At 34.2% G+C, this 16,536-nt stretch overlaps 1 protein-coding gene across 1 annotated transcript in view; it reads right to left on the bottom strand.

Moving 5' to 3' along the window:
* Nucleotides 1-6,728: 6,728 nt before the first annotated feature.
* Cul5 (cullin 5) overlaps nt 6,729-16,536 on the bottom strand; it is an 81,597-nt gene continuing 71,789 nt past the window's right edge. Inside the window, exons 14-19 of the mRNA XM_026399027.2 lie at nt 16,306-16,429; nt 15,662-15,837; nt 14,965-15,126; nt 13,842-13,960; nt 13,103-13,226; nt 6,729-10,326 (exon numbers count right to left, since the gene is read on the bottom strand). Of these exons, the coding sequence (XP_026254812.1) occupies nt 10,132-10,326; nt 13,103-13,226; nt 13,842-13,960; nt 14,965-15,126; nt 15,662-15,837; nt 16,306-16,429 (900 nt within the window). The 3' untranslated portion in view covers nt 6,729-10,131. The remainder of the gene's footprint in view (nt 10,327-13,102; nt 13,227-13,841; nt 13,961-14,964; nt 15,127-15,661; nt 15,838-16,305; nt 16,430-16,536) is intronic.

Genomic DNA, 16,536 nt, shown 5'->3' with positions numbered 1-16,536 from the left:
GCAAAGGAGGGGAAGAGGAGGAGGGGGGGTGTTGGGGGGAAGTGTCCAGGGAGAAAATATACCCTTCCAAAACATATCCCCAGTGACCCACCTCTTCCAACTAGGCTTTACTTTCTAAACTTTCTATCACCTCCCACCAGCTAGAGCCTGAACCTTCAACACATGAATCTTTGGGGGACATTCCTGATTCAAGCTAAAACAGGCCACATCCTTATATTTTCTAGTATATATCCCCTAAAACATCTCGTTTATTGGCATCCTAAGAAATATACAGTGCCAACAGAGCTTCTATAGCAGAAATGCGGCAGTGTTTGCATTGTATGTATCCAAATAACATGATTAGCTCCGTGCGGTGGCGCATGCCTTTAATCCCAACTGTTTGGGAGGCTGAGGCAGGAGGATCAAGAGTTCAAAGCCAGCCTCAGCAAAAAGCAAGATGCTAAGCAACTTAGTGAGAACTTGTCTCTAAATAAAATATAAAATCGGGCTGGGGATGTGGCTCAGTGGTCAAGTGCCCCCTGAGTTCAATCCCTGGTACTCCCCTCCAAAAAAAAGGAATAACAGGATTATAATATAAAGAGGTACACACAAGATAATAGAAGAGTTCCTAAAAATAACTTTTATATGATTTATCTTGGATTCTGAAACAAAATGGTCTAAGAAGGCATAGTAGGACATTCTCTATAAGACAGTAGTCCTATTTGTCCAGAGAATACCTTTGGGCTACTTATTATATATAGTCTGGTCAACAGTGGTTCCCATATTTATCAATTCAATTTAACACATAGAAGGCCCCTAATTGAGTAAAGAGCTTCACTAATAATTTTACTGATATTATCACTCTACATTGAAGATAATGGGCTTCAAACTGTAGGCCAAGAAACAACCCTGCAGCCAGTCAAGGTGTATTCTTACCTACCTCAGATGGCATAAACAGACTGAAGTTTTCTTATTCAGTGACTATAGAAGTACTAGTAAACAAAAGCCAGACTTTGGAGATAGCAGAGAAGAGTCAATGGTGGTGTGAAGAGAAAAGCAACAGAGAATTACATCAAAGGTGCTAACCTTGGAGACTGAGGTAATTACATGGATCAAGTGACAGAGAGGTCATGTTGACTTTAGGAGAGGTCACCAGGGTGGTTCAGGGACAAAATAAACCCTCCAAAAAAGGCTGCAGCGATTGATCGATCTCTTCCAACCAGGCTCCTCTACTAGAGCAGCAATATACAGATTGTGCTGAAGCCAGGGAGATGAACTCACCCTGAGGTAGCATGTAGCTTGACAAGAGAGGAGAATCACATGAATTCCTGGAAATGCAAGCAGAAGAGCCAGAGAATAAAACTGAGAAAGTTCAAAGAGATCGGAGAGACGGAAGAGAGAATAGTGTCTGCAAAGTCAAAATATGAAACAAAACTAGTCAATAACTAGTAGTATTTCAAGGTTTAAATGACAAAGACGTCAAGTTAAAAGATTGAAAATACAGGGCTGGGGCTGGGGCTGGGCTCAGTGGCAGAGCACTTGCCTAGCATATGTGAGGTACTGGGTTCGATCCTTAGCACCACATAAAAATAAATAAAATAAAGGCATGCTGTCCACCTACAACTACAAAAAAAAAAAAAGAGAGAGAATATTCTAAAAAAAAAAAAAAAAAGATTGAAACTACCCTTCTAATTATGCACTAGAGAGGTCTCTGATGACCTTGGCAAGAGAAGTACTCGGGACAAAGTCAACGAGTACCAAGTTGAAGAAATAGAGACAGTGAGACTGTGGACTACTCTTCCAAGATGTTTAGCTGAAAATTAGGCTCATAGCATGACCAGGGTTGGGGGAGATGAAAAATTTTTTAAAGTGGTGAATGAGAATGTTTATAGTTCAGTAGCTTTTTAAACTTTAAGTGTCTGTCAACATCACCTGGAGGGCTTGTTGAAATTCAGATTGCTAGAAACCACCTGAAGTGATGGTGGAAGGTGATGGACATCATTATACAAAGTACATGTATGAAAACTTGAATTGGGTGTCAATATACTTTATATACAAACAAGATATATAAAAAGTGTGGTATTTATGTGTATTAAGAATTGTAATGCAAAAAAAATGTTACCTTAGATTAGGTAGAGGGAAGTGAAAGAAGGGGAAGGCAGGAGATGTGGGGATAAGAAAAATAGTAGAATGAAACAGACATTATTACTGTATGTATGTATGTGACTGTATGACCAATGTGATTCTACAATATGTATACTCAGAAAAATGAGAAATTATATCCCATCTATGTATGATACATCAAAGTATATAAGTGTATTCTACTGTCATGTTAACTTATTAAAACAAATAAAAAATTAAATATTATCTCTGAACAATGAAAAATTTAAAAAAAAATTTTTTTTGAAGTTTTTTGGATTCAGTAGGTCTGGGGTGGATCTCAAAAACTTACACCTCCAACAAACTACCAAGTGACAATAAGCTTTATGTGGACTGAAACTGAGAATGACAGTTGTAGGGTAAGGAGGAAATAACCAAAATGATATGTGGAAGTCTTGGGAGATGTCGATATTTATGAAGCAAAACACAGGAGGCAAGAGTGGATGGGCTTCAGAAAAAAGGCGAATTGTTGACCTTGAGAAAGAAGTAAGGTATCTTACTGGGCATGAAAGCACATGCTATAATGTCAGCTACTCAAGTCAAAGGCAGTAAGATTCCAAGTTCAAAGCTAACCTGGGCAATTTAGCAAGAACTAGTACTTTATTTTCCCCTCCTCATTACGGGAGACTGAACTCAGTGAACTCTTATTACTGAGCTACATACTCAATCCATTAAACATTTGAGACAGGGTCTTGTTAAATTGCCCTGTTGTGGCATGTTTGAAATGAATCACCGAGTCAGTCTTGAAGCAGAAAATAAAATTTTATTTGTAGGTGAGTTGGAAGGACAGCAGGCAAGTCACCTCTGCAACCTTCAACCACTTCCAGAAGGTAGTTTTTATGGCCAAAACCCACAAGTTACCATTAAGTCAAAATGATAGCAACATAGGAAGTGAGAATAACCCAGTTCAGGATACAGTACACTGCCCAAGAAAAATGGGAACTAAATGGAGAACATCTTACAAATGCATTTCTAAATAATACATTATATAAGAATAACAAACATTTTTTAACTGCCATGCATTGGCTAACTGGGTGTGCTTAGCAGGAGGTGTCAGAGGCGGGGTTTTCTCATGGGAGAAGCATTTCTTATATGAAGTCTTGGGATAAAATGGAGTTTGTCTGTTCAAGGCACATATAGTTTGGTCCCTCACAGCCCAGACTGCCTTAAACTTGGGATCCTCCTGCCCCATTGCTCTCAATTACAGGCATGCACCACCACACCCAGCCAGAGATCCTATCTTAAAGTACAAAATGCAAAGATCTGGAGATGTAGCTTAGTTGTAAAGTGCCCCTGGGTTCAAATCCCAGTATCACAAATAAAGAAATGAGGGACCTCTTTCTCTGAGACAGGTAGGCAGGTGAAGATGTACATTAATAGAGGTAAATTTGGAGGTGCAAGGAAAACAAATTATGAAATTTCATACCAAAGGCCTTATTTTTCCAAAGCAAGACCATCTGTTGGGAATGAAGGAGTTAAGGTAGAGTATGGAAAAGAAAATTAAATTATACATTTAGCAGCTCAGAAAAAGAACAATGTGAAGGAATTCCCAAGCCTCACTGTTACTGCCTTGTCAGTCTTTCAACAAAGAGTGTTAACTTTCAAATCTAGCTCTGTGTAAAGTTGGTCCATTCTTCAGATTTTGGCCTTCCTGGTTTCTACTGCTGGTTTTCAACCATCAATTGATTGAAGCTGTTGAAGAAAAATCTAAATAATATCTGTCTGCTTCAGTAATCATGGTAAGAGAAAGTTTATGTACATTGTTTGTTTTATTTAGGGTACTGGGAATTGAACCCAGAGGTATTTTACTACTGAGCTACATCTGTCGCCCTTTTCGGGCTTGAACTTGTGATCCTCTTGCTTTAGACTCCCTAGCTGCTGGGATCACAGGCATGCGCCATTGCACTGGCTTGTTATTATTAAATAAAAATAGCAAAATCACTTAACATCTATGGAAATCTTCTGTCATTCTCTAGATTAGTAAGAGGTGGAAAAAAAATCTTAAGTTTAAATTAGCACTCCAGATATTAGGCCACGGTAAATTCATGGAGCAAGGTGCTACTTGCTTTACTTACCCTAGAACCTATCATCTCTTTGTGTGTGTGTGCGTGCGTGTGTGTGTGTTTGGTACTGGGGATTGAACTCTGGGGCACTCTACAACACTGAGCTACATCTCCAGTCCTTTGCATTTTTTGAGGCAGGTTTTGCTAAATTGCTGAGGCTGCCCTTGAACTTGAGAACCTCTTGAGTTGCTGGGATTACAGGCATGCACTATACCTGACTTGGACCTCCTTACTATGGAAGATTTTTAACCTTGGTTGTGTGAGCTCTTCAAATTTATAGAGAACTTAAATGTTTATATGTATGTCTTATGCTTTAATCAGTTGTTCAGAAAAACCTGGAAATCCAACAGTCTTAGACCCCTGTTCCAAACTGTTCACTGATAAAAACAGGTGTTCAGTGACACAAAAAGTCCGTTTTGGTTACATAGTATAAAGTCTCCCCATTTAGAACTTAAAATATTTAACTCTAGGCTGGGTGCAGTGGTGCACATCTGTAGCCCCAGCAACTTGAGAGGCTGAGGCATGAAGATTGCAAGTTCAAGGATGGCCTGGAGAACTTAGCAAAGCCCTGTCTATAGATAGATAGATAGATACATAGATAAAACCAGCCAGCCAGCCAGGGATGTGTCTCATTATAGAGTGTTCCTGGGTTAAATCCGTATTATTGAAAAAATTAATGTAAATATTGCAATCTGTTCTCAGGTACACATGCTCTCAATCAATCCGGCTATGAGGTTCTTTTTGCATTCAGTCTTAGAGCTGGATCCAATTTGATATTTTAGAGCCTGGCATGGTGGCGCATGCCTGTAATCCCAGTGGCTCGGGAGGCTGAAGCAGAAACTCAGTGAGACCCAGTCTCTAAATGAAATACAAAATAGGGCTGGGGGTGTGGCTCAGTGGTTGAATGCTCTTGAGTTCAATCCCCAGTACCAAAACAAAAAGATATTTTGAGATCCTCTTTTTTTGATGGAGATTACTGGGGATTGAACTCTGAGACACTCAACCACTGAACCACATCCCTTGCCCTATTTTGTATTCTATTTAGAGACAGGGTCTCAGTGAGTTGCTTAGCACCTCAATGTTGCTGAGGCTGGCTTTGAACGTGCAATTCTTCTGCCTCAGCCTCTTGAACCATTGGGATTACTGGTGTGTGCCACTGTCCCCAGCTGGGGACCCTCTTTAAGAAAAACAGTACAGCCAGACCCAGTGACTCAGGAAGCTGAAATAAAAGAACATGTTTGAAGCTAGTATGTGTAATTTAGAGAGACTCTCTCAAAAGTTTAAAATATACTAGGTGCAGAGGCACATGCCTGTTTTACCAGCAACTTGCAATGCTGAGGCAGGAGCATTATATATTTGAGGCCAGCCTCAGCAACTTAACAAGACCTTCTTTCAAAATAAACAAAAACAAAACTGGGGATGGAGCTCAGTGGTAAAGAACCCATGGGTTCAATCCCAGTACCAAAAAAAAAAAAAAAAAGAAAGAAAGAAAATACAAAAACAAACAAAAAACCCCAAACCAAAACCCAACAACAACAACAACAAAAAACAATACAAAATTACAAGTACAGGTTGAATATCCCTTATCCAAAAAGCTTGAGACCAGAAGTGTTCCAGATTTTGGAATATTTGCATATACATAATAGGGTATCTTGGGGATGGGACCCAAGTCTAAACATTAGATTCAATTGTTTCATATATAATTGTATACATGTTGCCTGAAGTTTTATTTTTTCTTTTTGTTTTGCTGGTGACCAAAACCCAGGATCTCACACATGCTGGGCAAGTGCTCTACCAGTGAGTTATATTCCCTACCCCTTATATGGTATGTTTAGTGTGTATGCATTTTGGTTTTGACTAGTCATATGAAGTCATGTGTGAAATTTTCTACTTGTACTGTCACATTGATGCTCAAAAAGTTTCATGTTTTGGAGCATTTTGGATTTCAGATTAGGGATGCTCAATCTATACAAAATTTCTTGAGCCCCAATCAGGGAGTTGAGAAGCACCCATGTGAGAAGGGTCTCCTGAAAGTTTAAGCTTAATGATAAATGTCTCTTTGTTTAGGTTAATATTACACTGAGACCAAACTTTTCTCTAGCTTCATTTCCAAGTGAACCCATCTCCTTCAAATCCCCTAGATCCCACTCACGGAAAGTCCAAAGCTGAGTTTAGGGTCATTATGAAGTCAACTGTGTTTGTCCAGTCAACTGCCTGTAAATATTTATTTCACAACTACTACAGTAGAAATAAATGAATTCTCAATTTAAAGATATATTTTAAACTTATTTGAAATTTAGTTAGTTTGTGCAAATATGTAAATATACCTGCTATATATTTTTTTCTTTGAGACAAGGTCTTATTATGTTGCACATGTTGGCCTGAAACTCCTGAATTCATGTGATTCTCCTGCTTCAGCCTCCCAAGTAGCTAGGAGTACAATGGCACCACTACACCCATCTAAAAATTTTAATTAAACTCTTAGAAACTATTTCATAGTAGAAAAATCAAAATTTGGGGGATAAGTGAAAGCTTTTATATTACATTTTTATTTTGCAAGAAAATAAATTATACAACTTAAAAAATAAAATCCAAAAATTAAGCAGTTCATCAAAATATTTCAGCCTACTGCATACAGAAACTGCTACCATTTAAAATTGTACAGCATTATCATCTCAGTATGTAGTGGCACACATTCAAAATCGTATAGACCATATGAGGATAGATTACACCTTAGAAACTCAAAATTTGTTCAACACTCCAAAAGACATTAGTGTAGATGACAAGAAAGCTCTCATGTAATTTTTTTTATCTCACAAACATGACCTTGGAAGAATTTATAAGAGCATCCCAGTCATTCACATGAAAATAGAAAAACCAGCTTAAGTTTATGATAGCAAATCTTTCTTTAAAACTAGCAAATCTTTTACCCAAACTGAATTTTAAAAATTTGCCCTTTGAGCAGGACTAATGACATCGTACTGCAAATAATGCAAAATCCTTTCTTAACAACTAAGGTCATGTTTTGTATTAAATTTAATAAAAAGTAAGAAGAGAGCTAACATTTCATTTTAGGAAATTTTAACATTTATGCACAAAATAAGATCAAGGGACTTAAATAAACAGGTTGAAAGAACTTGGGGACCCCTCCAATAAATGTAAAAATTGGAAGACTTCAGAATTTATTTCAAGATCCTCATCAAATCATTGGAACAGTTATGTTCTAATATTTATTATATCATTGTAAGCAACAAAATTGTCGTATATTTTTACTTTGTAAATTGTTTCATATCTTACTCTGGCAATGAGGTGGCAACGAAGATTAACATTTTCAGACGGCTCTATCTTTAAAATCAGAAGATGAGTGGTCAAAATTTAACCTGAGGTGCCCTCTTGCCCTGCTACTCATAAAAAAAACTTAAAAATTATATTTTGGTGGTGAAGTTGGGGACGGGTTTTCTTTTTCCTTAACTATGTTAGGTTTCATTTCTGCTCAGATAGCACTAAGTGTTCATTGGAGAAAAGAACCTGATAAAGGTACACAATTACAATTAGTATACTTTAACAAATTGCTGATAAAATTTTCTCTTCAGATTGTATTTTTTAAAATTAGCAAATCTATTGTCAAAACATATTTAAAGAAAACTCAACAATGGTATAGGCACCATGTCAACTAAATGGTTTTCATAAACACCAAAAAGTAGTTAAATTTTTGTGTATATGTAACCAAAAAAAAAAAAAAAAAGATGAAAACGTAAGTGTACAGTATTTGTTGCTGTTTAATCCCTAAAATACAATCAGGACATAATTAGCTTTAAAAAAATCTATTAAAAAATTTAATAGAAAACTTTGCTATGAATTTAATCTTACCCACTTTGCATTAAATTTGCCTTTAGAAATCAAAGCATTATGGCTCTCATTCTTAAATTAAATGACCAAAAATGTTAGAAATTCCAAAGAAATTCTGAGAACAATTATGGTTTAAAACAACAAAATTTAAATATAAAAAAAAAAATGGCCTAAAATTTTCTCCCATAGTTTCTTCTTTTGTTATTCTTCTATTGGGACAAGCAAATCTGCAATACCAAAATATTTGTTAAGCCTAAGGGTCACAGTTATTAAAAAATTATTTCTCCTAAATTTCAAATTCATCCACTGTTAGTCATCTAATTAGAGAAAACAATGAACACTAATTTTAAATTTAATTCTTCACAATATCTTGGTCTAATGATTGACATATGCTATCTTAGAGCTGAAGTATATTTTAAATTCTAAACAAAATTCAAATTTCCTATGAGTTTCAGAACAGGCATTTGATTATAATCAGCAAACCCATAAATGTTTTAAATTGACTTTCCTTCTTTTCATTGGGGAGCTCATAAAGCTTCTTGGAATAGGGAAGATTCCATGAAATGCTCTTAAAAGCACTCTGCTATAATATAATACTGGATGCCTTTCAGCACTCCATTTCCTACCATTTTCAAAACCATACTTTTAAATATTACTGAACATCAAAAAGATATAAAATAATTTGTAAGAAAATTCGAAACGTGCACCACAATGAATAAAAATCCATGTTGAGCCATTTTTTCCCCAATGGAAATAGTTTTGTTCTTCTCAGTTGTTCAAGTCCTCAAGTCATAAAATTTGCACTGCTCTGGGTATTCAGTTGCCAGCAACTAATAAGTTGCTGCTTTGGATTGACTGAAAGTAAAAAGGTAAGTGTTGCCTTCTGAACATTTTAAAAATGTTTATTTTTAAAATATATAAATATATATGTACATATTTGGCAAGTATACTGCTCATATTAAGACTGGAATAACTTTGCTTATGCTTTTCAGGTCTTATGTTTTTTTTTTTCTTCTCCTAGATGACTGATATTACTTTTTAAAAGAGAAGTCTTTCTTTCCAGAAACCTGAGGCTGTAAAAATCCCTAATCATGAGACTTTAAGATACCAAAATAGTTCTATGCTACAGATTGAGAGATCCGTTCCATAACTGTATTATATCACAGCAGGAGATTTCTGCATTGTGTTCAATAAATTTAGATATGGCATAATAAATACTAGGTATATAAATATTAAGTGTGTTAGTGACAGACACACTTAATGTTTGTTTTGCTGTACTGACCCTGTAGTCATAATGACCTACCTCTCTCCATAAATTTCTTTTGTACAACTGAAGCAACAATTAATATAAGCTTCATTTTTTTCAAAACAAACTCTCCAGCCATGTAAGATTTTCCAAAATTCCTTATCATTTAACAAACAACTAAAACAGCAGTCTTCTGCTTAAAGAACACCAACATTTGTAAGTTGGAAATATTTAATATCATTTTTTAGGTCACCATTAAAATCCAGTTATCATACCGAAGCAGTGTTTGAACTAATAATTGGATACTATGAAATACTTATCTTCTCACCTACATCTGCCCTCTCCCAATGTTGTATTGACCAGCTCACTCTCATCAAAAGAGGCCAAGAGTGCTACTTCTAGTTTTAATTGCATTTTTTAAAAAACAAAAGATAACAGCATTTTTCAGTGCATGAATATCTGAATATCCTTCCTTGTGCAAGTACATTTTTTTAAGAGAGGAAAAAAGCAACAAGAACCCCGCCCTCTCCCTTCCCAACTGTATTTCTTCTGGTGGGTAAAAATCAAATTTACTTTTAAAAGTTCATAATGGGCTCTTCATGAATGCAAGTTTCTCCACAAAACAGCATGCTGTTACAGAGTGCGCAACATGAAGGGAATGCCATCATGCTAACTAATGTGAGTGGCAAAATAGAGTCACTTTGTAAGGTAAGGCAGAGATTTTCATATTTATGTAATCAAAGTCCAAATAAACCTTTCTCCAGCTCAAACTTGTAACTTTCTGCCCAAGCACTCCAAAATCTTGGTTCTTAATAATGTCCATGATATTCAAAATTATGCCATATATATGAAAGTGTTGATATCGGATTCATCTCTTCTGATGTATTTGTGCTCTATAAGCCATTCTATTTGCTCTTTTATCATTTTCTTTTGTGGCAAGAACATGTTTTTCAAAATTTCTACTAATTCAGTCTGAAGTTGGGCATTACTAATTTTCTTTCTCATTTTCATTATTTGTATGATAGCTTCCTAAAAGAAAAAAGAAAAAAAAGTTTTAATATATTAAGTAAAGCAAAATGAAAAATGATTTTTTATATATATTTCATCCTCTATCCAACATCTATCAGAATGCACAGCAACTATTAAGGGATTAATCTTCTTTTAAAAATTTATATATATGTGTGTGTGCGTATTAGTTGTTGATGGACCTTTATTTTATTCATTTATTTATATGTGGTGCTGAGAATTGAATCCTTGCCTCATATATGCTAGGCAAGTGCTATACCACTGAACCACAAACCCAGTCCAAAAGGGATTAATCTTAAGACCAATATTTATTTACAAAAAGTAAATTAGGGGCTGGGGTTGTGGCTCAGAGGTACAGCACTTGCCAAGCAAGTGTGAGGCACTGGGTTCAATCCTTAACACCACATACAAAACATAAAACAAAAGGTTTTGTGTCAACCTATAACTAAAAAATGTTAAAAAAAAAAAAAAAAAAGTAAATTAGCCAGGCACTGTGAAACATGCCTGTAATCCCAGTAACTTGGGAGATCAAGGCAGGAGGATCACAAGTTCCAGGCCAGCCTCAGCAACTCAGTGAGGCTGTAAGCAACTTAGTGAGACCCTGTCTCAAAAAATAAAAAGGACTAGGGATGTAGCTCTGTGATAGAGCGCTCCTGTACCAAAAAAACAAAAAATATGCAAACAATCAAAAAGGCATGTAAATTTATTTACTTAATAAAACACTTTTTTCACTGCTTATAAAATAAAATTTTATTAAAGAGATTTTTGAAAATAAAAGCAAAATTACCCATAATCTCTTGGCTGAAAGAAATACACACCACATCTATTTTTTAAATATATATTTTTTAGTTGTAGATGGACACAATAACTTTATTTTATTTATTTATTTTTATGAGGTGCTGAGGATCCAACCCCGTGCCTCACACATGCCAGATGAGTGCGCTATCACTGAGCTACAACCCCAGCCCCATATCACATATTTTAATATATTTCCTTTCACTTCTTTAAATACATTTTTAAAATTACCTGCGAACACAATATGTATATAAACTGATATTGTGTTTAACATCAATTATGATAAAAATCTGTATGAACAAATTTTCCCCTGTACTCAAAAGTTATTTCTTTGTGTGATAGTACTGTTATAAAATCAGTAAGTACTATTCTTTATAAAATATTTACCTAATTAATAAGCTACATTTGTTATAAATATTACTTTTAATTTGAATTAATTCCATTACATGTTTTAGCTTTCCTTTCTCTAGCTCTAACTGGTAACTTTCTGCTCAAGCACTCCAAAATTTGGGTTAATAGTGTCCATGATATTCAAAATTGTGGCATGTATATGAACGGTTGAACTTCATCTCTTCTGATGTATTTGTGCTCTAAAAGCCACTCTATTTCCTCTTTCATCATTTTCTTTTGTGGCAAGTACATGTTTTTTATGTTCATGTAAAAATAAGTATTTTTTCATATAGGTAAATTTCATCAATATTTTTTATTTTGTTTTTATTTGTTCTTTTTAGATGTATAACAATAGAGTGTATTTTGACATATTATACATACATGTAGTATAACTTCCCATTCTTGAGGTTGTACATAATGTGGAGTTACACTGGTTGTGTATTCATATATGAACACAGGAAAGTTATGTCTGATTCATTCTACTATTTTTCCTATTCTCACTCCCCCTCCCTCATCAATATTTTTCTTGGCAATTTCTTTAATTATTATTAAGCTCGTTATTAAATGTTATCTGAAAATTATTAAATATTCTTTCCCTTTTACCTTTTCCAGTATAAGCATCTTATCTACCACCTTTGTGGAGATTAGAATTTGTTATAAAGGAAATGTGATACAGGGTAAAAATGGGAGTTCATAAGCTGCTTGAATCAAATGTATGAAATATGATATGTCAAGAGCTTTGTAATGTTTTGAATAACTAATAATAAAAAAAAAAAGGAAATGTGAAAAGAGAAAAAAGAAGAAATACATTTGGCCCTTTGTGTCTATAGGTTCCACATCCACAGATTCAACCAACCTTATAGTCAGTTGTGCACCACTGCACCCAGCCAATTGAGTCTTTTAATTCATTGTTTTTCTGTGCTACTTTGTCATATTATATGATCTATAAGTAATTAGATCATATTATATGATCTACAAGTAATTCTTCCTCTTGCTTCACATTTTATTACACTGACCAGAAGATTTCAATAATTTTAAATAAAAAATAATAAACGTGGAACAATTTGGCTTTAAAAAATATTTCAAAGTTAAAATTATCATGTTAGTTTAAAATGGGTATTTTTTTAGTTGTAGCTGAATACAATATTTTTATTTAAAAAAAATTGAAATCCTTATTTTTTAGTTGTAGTTGGATACCTTTATTTCATTTGTTTATTTTTATGTGGTGCTGAGGATCAAACCCAGTGCCTTGCATGTGCTAGGTGAGCGCTCTACTGCTGAGCCACAACCCCAGCTCCAAAATGGGTATTATTTATCATGTTCAAAAGTATCATATTCTGAATAAATAAAAATGTCCCCTGGCACTGGGGATTGAACCCAGCGATGTTTTACCACTGAGCTACACTCCTAGCCTTTTGAATTTTTTATCTGGAGACAAGGTCTTAAATTTATGATCTGACCTTAAATTTATGATCCTCGTCTCAGACTCCAACTAGTAGAGATTACAGGTGTGTACTGTTAACCCCTCTAGTTTGAAGATTTAAATAAACTACCCCAAGACTTAATTTACATGTTTTATCATAATATCACAAACCTGGGTTCTTAATATTCTTAGTTGCACTATTCCTTCATTCTCTTCTTCTCTCATCCTTTCTGTAGTGAGCTGCAAGCGTCCAATCAAGTTGATTTTTCCTCTTTTCTGAACTTTTGCATTTTTTCTGTAAAAAACACTGCTCAGTGAAAGGGGTTTCAAATGCTGTATTATAGCAACAATATCTGAGAGAAAAGATTTAGAAATATTCTAAAAATTGAAATCTAGAACTATATAAAGGAGAAATAACAAATAACATATACCTTTATTTAAAACAAACCCTATTCTTCTCAATGATTTCTTATAACAAGTTTGATAATTTATACTGCCATAAAAATAATTAGATAATTGAACAGACATGGGTTGTGATTCAACATTACCTAATTGATCTTCAGGGAAAAATGCTCTGTCTAGATAAAATTGCTTTAGAGCACACAAAAAAGTTTACTTTTAAGATGAATATAGTATAATGTCAGACAGCAAAAATGTGTCCATATAAATATGGTAAAGAAGTAAACATCTTTACAGTTCATTAATATATTTTTTTTTCCAGATCCTCCTGAGCCCTCTGGCCCCCTAATAGTTTTAATAAAAAACTAAATGACATTAAATTTAGATTGATGGTAATATATAGTTATTGTTATAAATATCATGCAAATAAAAGTTATTTTGCTTAAAAAAAATAACAAACTAAAACTCAAACAAGGCATTTTTATTTTAAATTGACCAACATAAACCTTACATTAAACTGAACTCCTGGTTCACTGAGAAGAGGGTACCTTCTGTAAAGTCTTTGGGTGAATTCACTTGAGGTTCGTACAATAAAACTTGCCGTTTGAGCTTTGGGAAAGCTACTAAAGACTATGAAGAATAAAGGAGAAAACAATTAGTATTTATAAGCAGTATGGGATATTAAGATCAATTCCCCAACACAACCAATATAAATAAGAAAGGATTATAGACACAAATTTACAATCCAAACTTATATTTGGTATCTCTGTGAATATAACAATTTAAATGTATGAAGCAGAAAAACAGGAAAAAAGAGGTGGTTATAAGGAAGAAATAAATATTCCCTTTATGGGAAAATAAAAAATTAGAATTGGTCACATAGGACAGTAGCAAATACCACTTGACAGTTATATACCAGCTCTTTCCATCATAGGAAATAATTACTCTGAAACTTTAAGTTGCTTATGGAGTAAGGACAGAAAGTAGTTATAAAGTAAAAAGCTAAAGAGAAAATTTTATAAATTCTGAAAAGATCTAAAGTGTTCTCTTAGATATTTAGTCATCATAAATTCTTTGTATACAACTCTTGGTATAAAAATTAACATTAATATATGTATGTCTTTGGGAAGACTCCCACAGGCAAAAAATACCAATTCAATCTTTCTCCTTTTTTTGCCGTTCTCTGTCTTGGTAACTTGCCTCTTTTCAATTTCTTTTTTCCAGAATACCTCATTTTTGTATTTTTCTTGGTTAAATGTCATTTTGAGAGTGTTATAAATTTAAAAATTCATAAGGGTCAGGGTTAGCTCAGTGGTAGGGTGTGTGCCTGGCATGTGGGAGGCCTTGGATTTGATCAGCACCATCACCAAAAAACAAAAACAAAACAAAAAAACCACCACCAACAAAAATAATCACAAATTTCCAGAGTATAATTTTTTTTTTTTAAAGAGAGAGAGAGAATTTTTTTTTAATATTTATTTTTAAATTTTCGGCGGACACAACATCTTTGTTTTTATGTGGTGCTGAGGATCGAACCCGGGCCGCACGCATGCCAGGCGATCGCGACGATACCGCTTGAGCCACATCCCCAGCCCTCCATAATATAATTTGATAAACAAAATAAATAAACCAACCCATAAAGTCCTTCTAAGTTCAGCATCAGGGAGTTCAGTTGCAAGTTTTAGATTTTCAAAGCTGATTTTCTCTCTGGGTCTTTGGTTCCATGCAAACAACACAGCCAGCTGAAACGTGGTAACCTCCAAATCATATTGACCAACTTCATTCTTAAATGTTATCTATAATAGATAAGATAAATTTCAATAAGAAGCTCTTCATAATGATTACCATCTACCTAATAGAACATCTGTTACATGAGATTTTATGTGAAAATACTGTTTGGTGTCTTCCAATATCCATTATTCCTTTCTTACAGGCTATGTAATTTTAAGCAAAGTTTAATGACTCATCTTCTGGCTTTTCCTATAACAGATAATGGCCATGTGACTGAGTTCTGTTCAATGCGATACAAGTGGAAATGATGGAGGAAACTTCTAGAAGTCACCCTTAAATGAAAGTACACCTTCTCCTTTCTTTTTTGTTGGTAGGAAGATATACAAAGTGGGGATCATACTGGGTTCTGCTGATAAGGGCAATACCAGAAGCATGATGGTGCCATCAGAAGACTAAGTTACTAACAATTTCATGGAATAGATCCACTATTCCTGTGAAAATTTTTATCTGTGAGAGAAGCAGAAAATCTGTTTTGTTTAAGTAACTCTTATTTGGAGTTCTTCCACTTTCACCCAAAGAGAAAACTATATCATAACTTACAATTCCATTTGACATGAGATGATGCCAATGTAGTTTTCTACCACTATGATTTTTTTTGTAAAATTCTTCTACTTCAGGTATCAAATCCTCCAGTTCAGTAGGAAGTGAGACAAAGACTTTTTCAGAGCTTCTTGACCAGGCACCAGCATTCAGAATTTTTATATTAACTGAATCAGCTAAAGGGCAGAATATCAGAAAATATAAAACAATCTTGAGAATAGATAAAATTTACAAAATAAAATAAAATTTAAAATAATACAGGTTAAATTCTAGTAAAAAATAAACATGACTCTAAAGATTTTGTTAAAAATATTCTTTTGTTTCAAAAGCTGGATTCACAAATCTACCATTCTGCTTTGACAGATGTCTCCAGGAATGTGAACGTCATAACATTTCTGGGTCTATTACTGCTATTTAACTTTAATTACCAGAAACACAGATATTCTTTTTTAAAAGTTTAAAATAGGGCTGGGGTTATGGCTCAGTGGCAGAGTGCTTGCCTAGTGTGTGTGAGACACTGGATTCGATCCTTAGCACCACATAAAGAAGAATAAATAAAGGCGTTCTGTCCATCTACAACTACAATAAATAAATAAATAAAGCTTAAAACATATACACACATATGTAATTATAAAGTAAAATACCTGGTAAAGCCAATTTATTATTTTTGTGCATTTCCTTAAAAGCTTGGTTCAAATCTTCAGATACTTTTATGTCCTGAAACATTCTAGCAAGTTTGTTTACATAATCTGCTGGCATACCAACTTCCTAGAAAAACCAAAGACAGAAGAGACAAATGTATATAATCTATTACCAGAAAAAAAATTTAACAGAAACCTGTCTTAGATACTTTAATAAAAATTTTTCTTTTTTCC

This window comes from Urocitellus parryii, chromosome 4 (genome assembly GCF_045843805.1).
Source record: "Urocitellus parryii isolate mUroPar1 chromosome 4, mUroPar1.hap1, whole genome shotgun sequence".
In the NCBI taxonomy this organism is placed as follows: Eukaryota; Metazoa; Chordata; class Mammalia; order Rodentia; family Sciuridae; genus Urocitellus; species Urocitellus parryii.
This window is presented reverse-complemented; position numbering and strand designations above follow the sequence as displayed.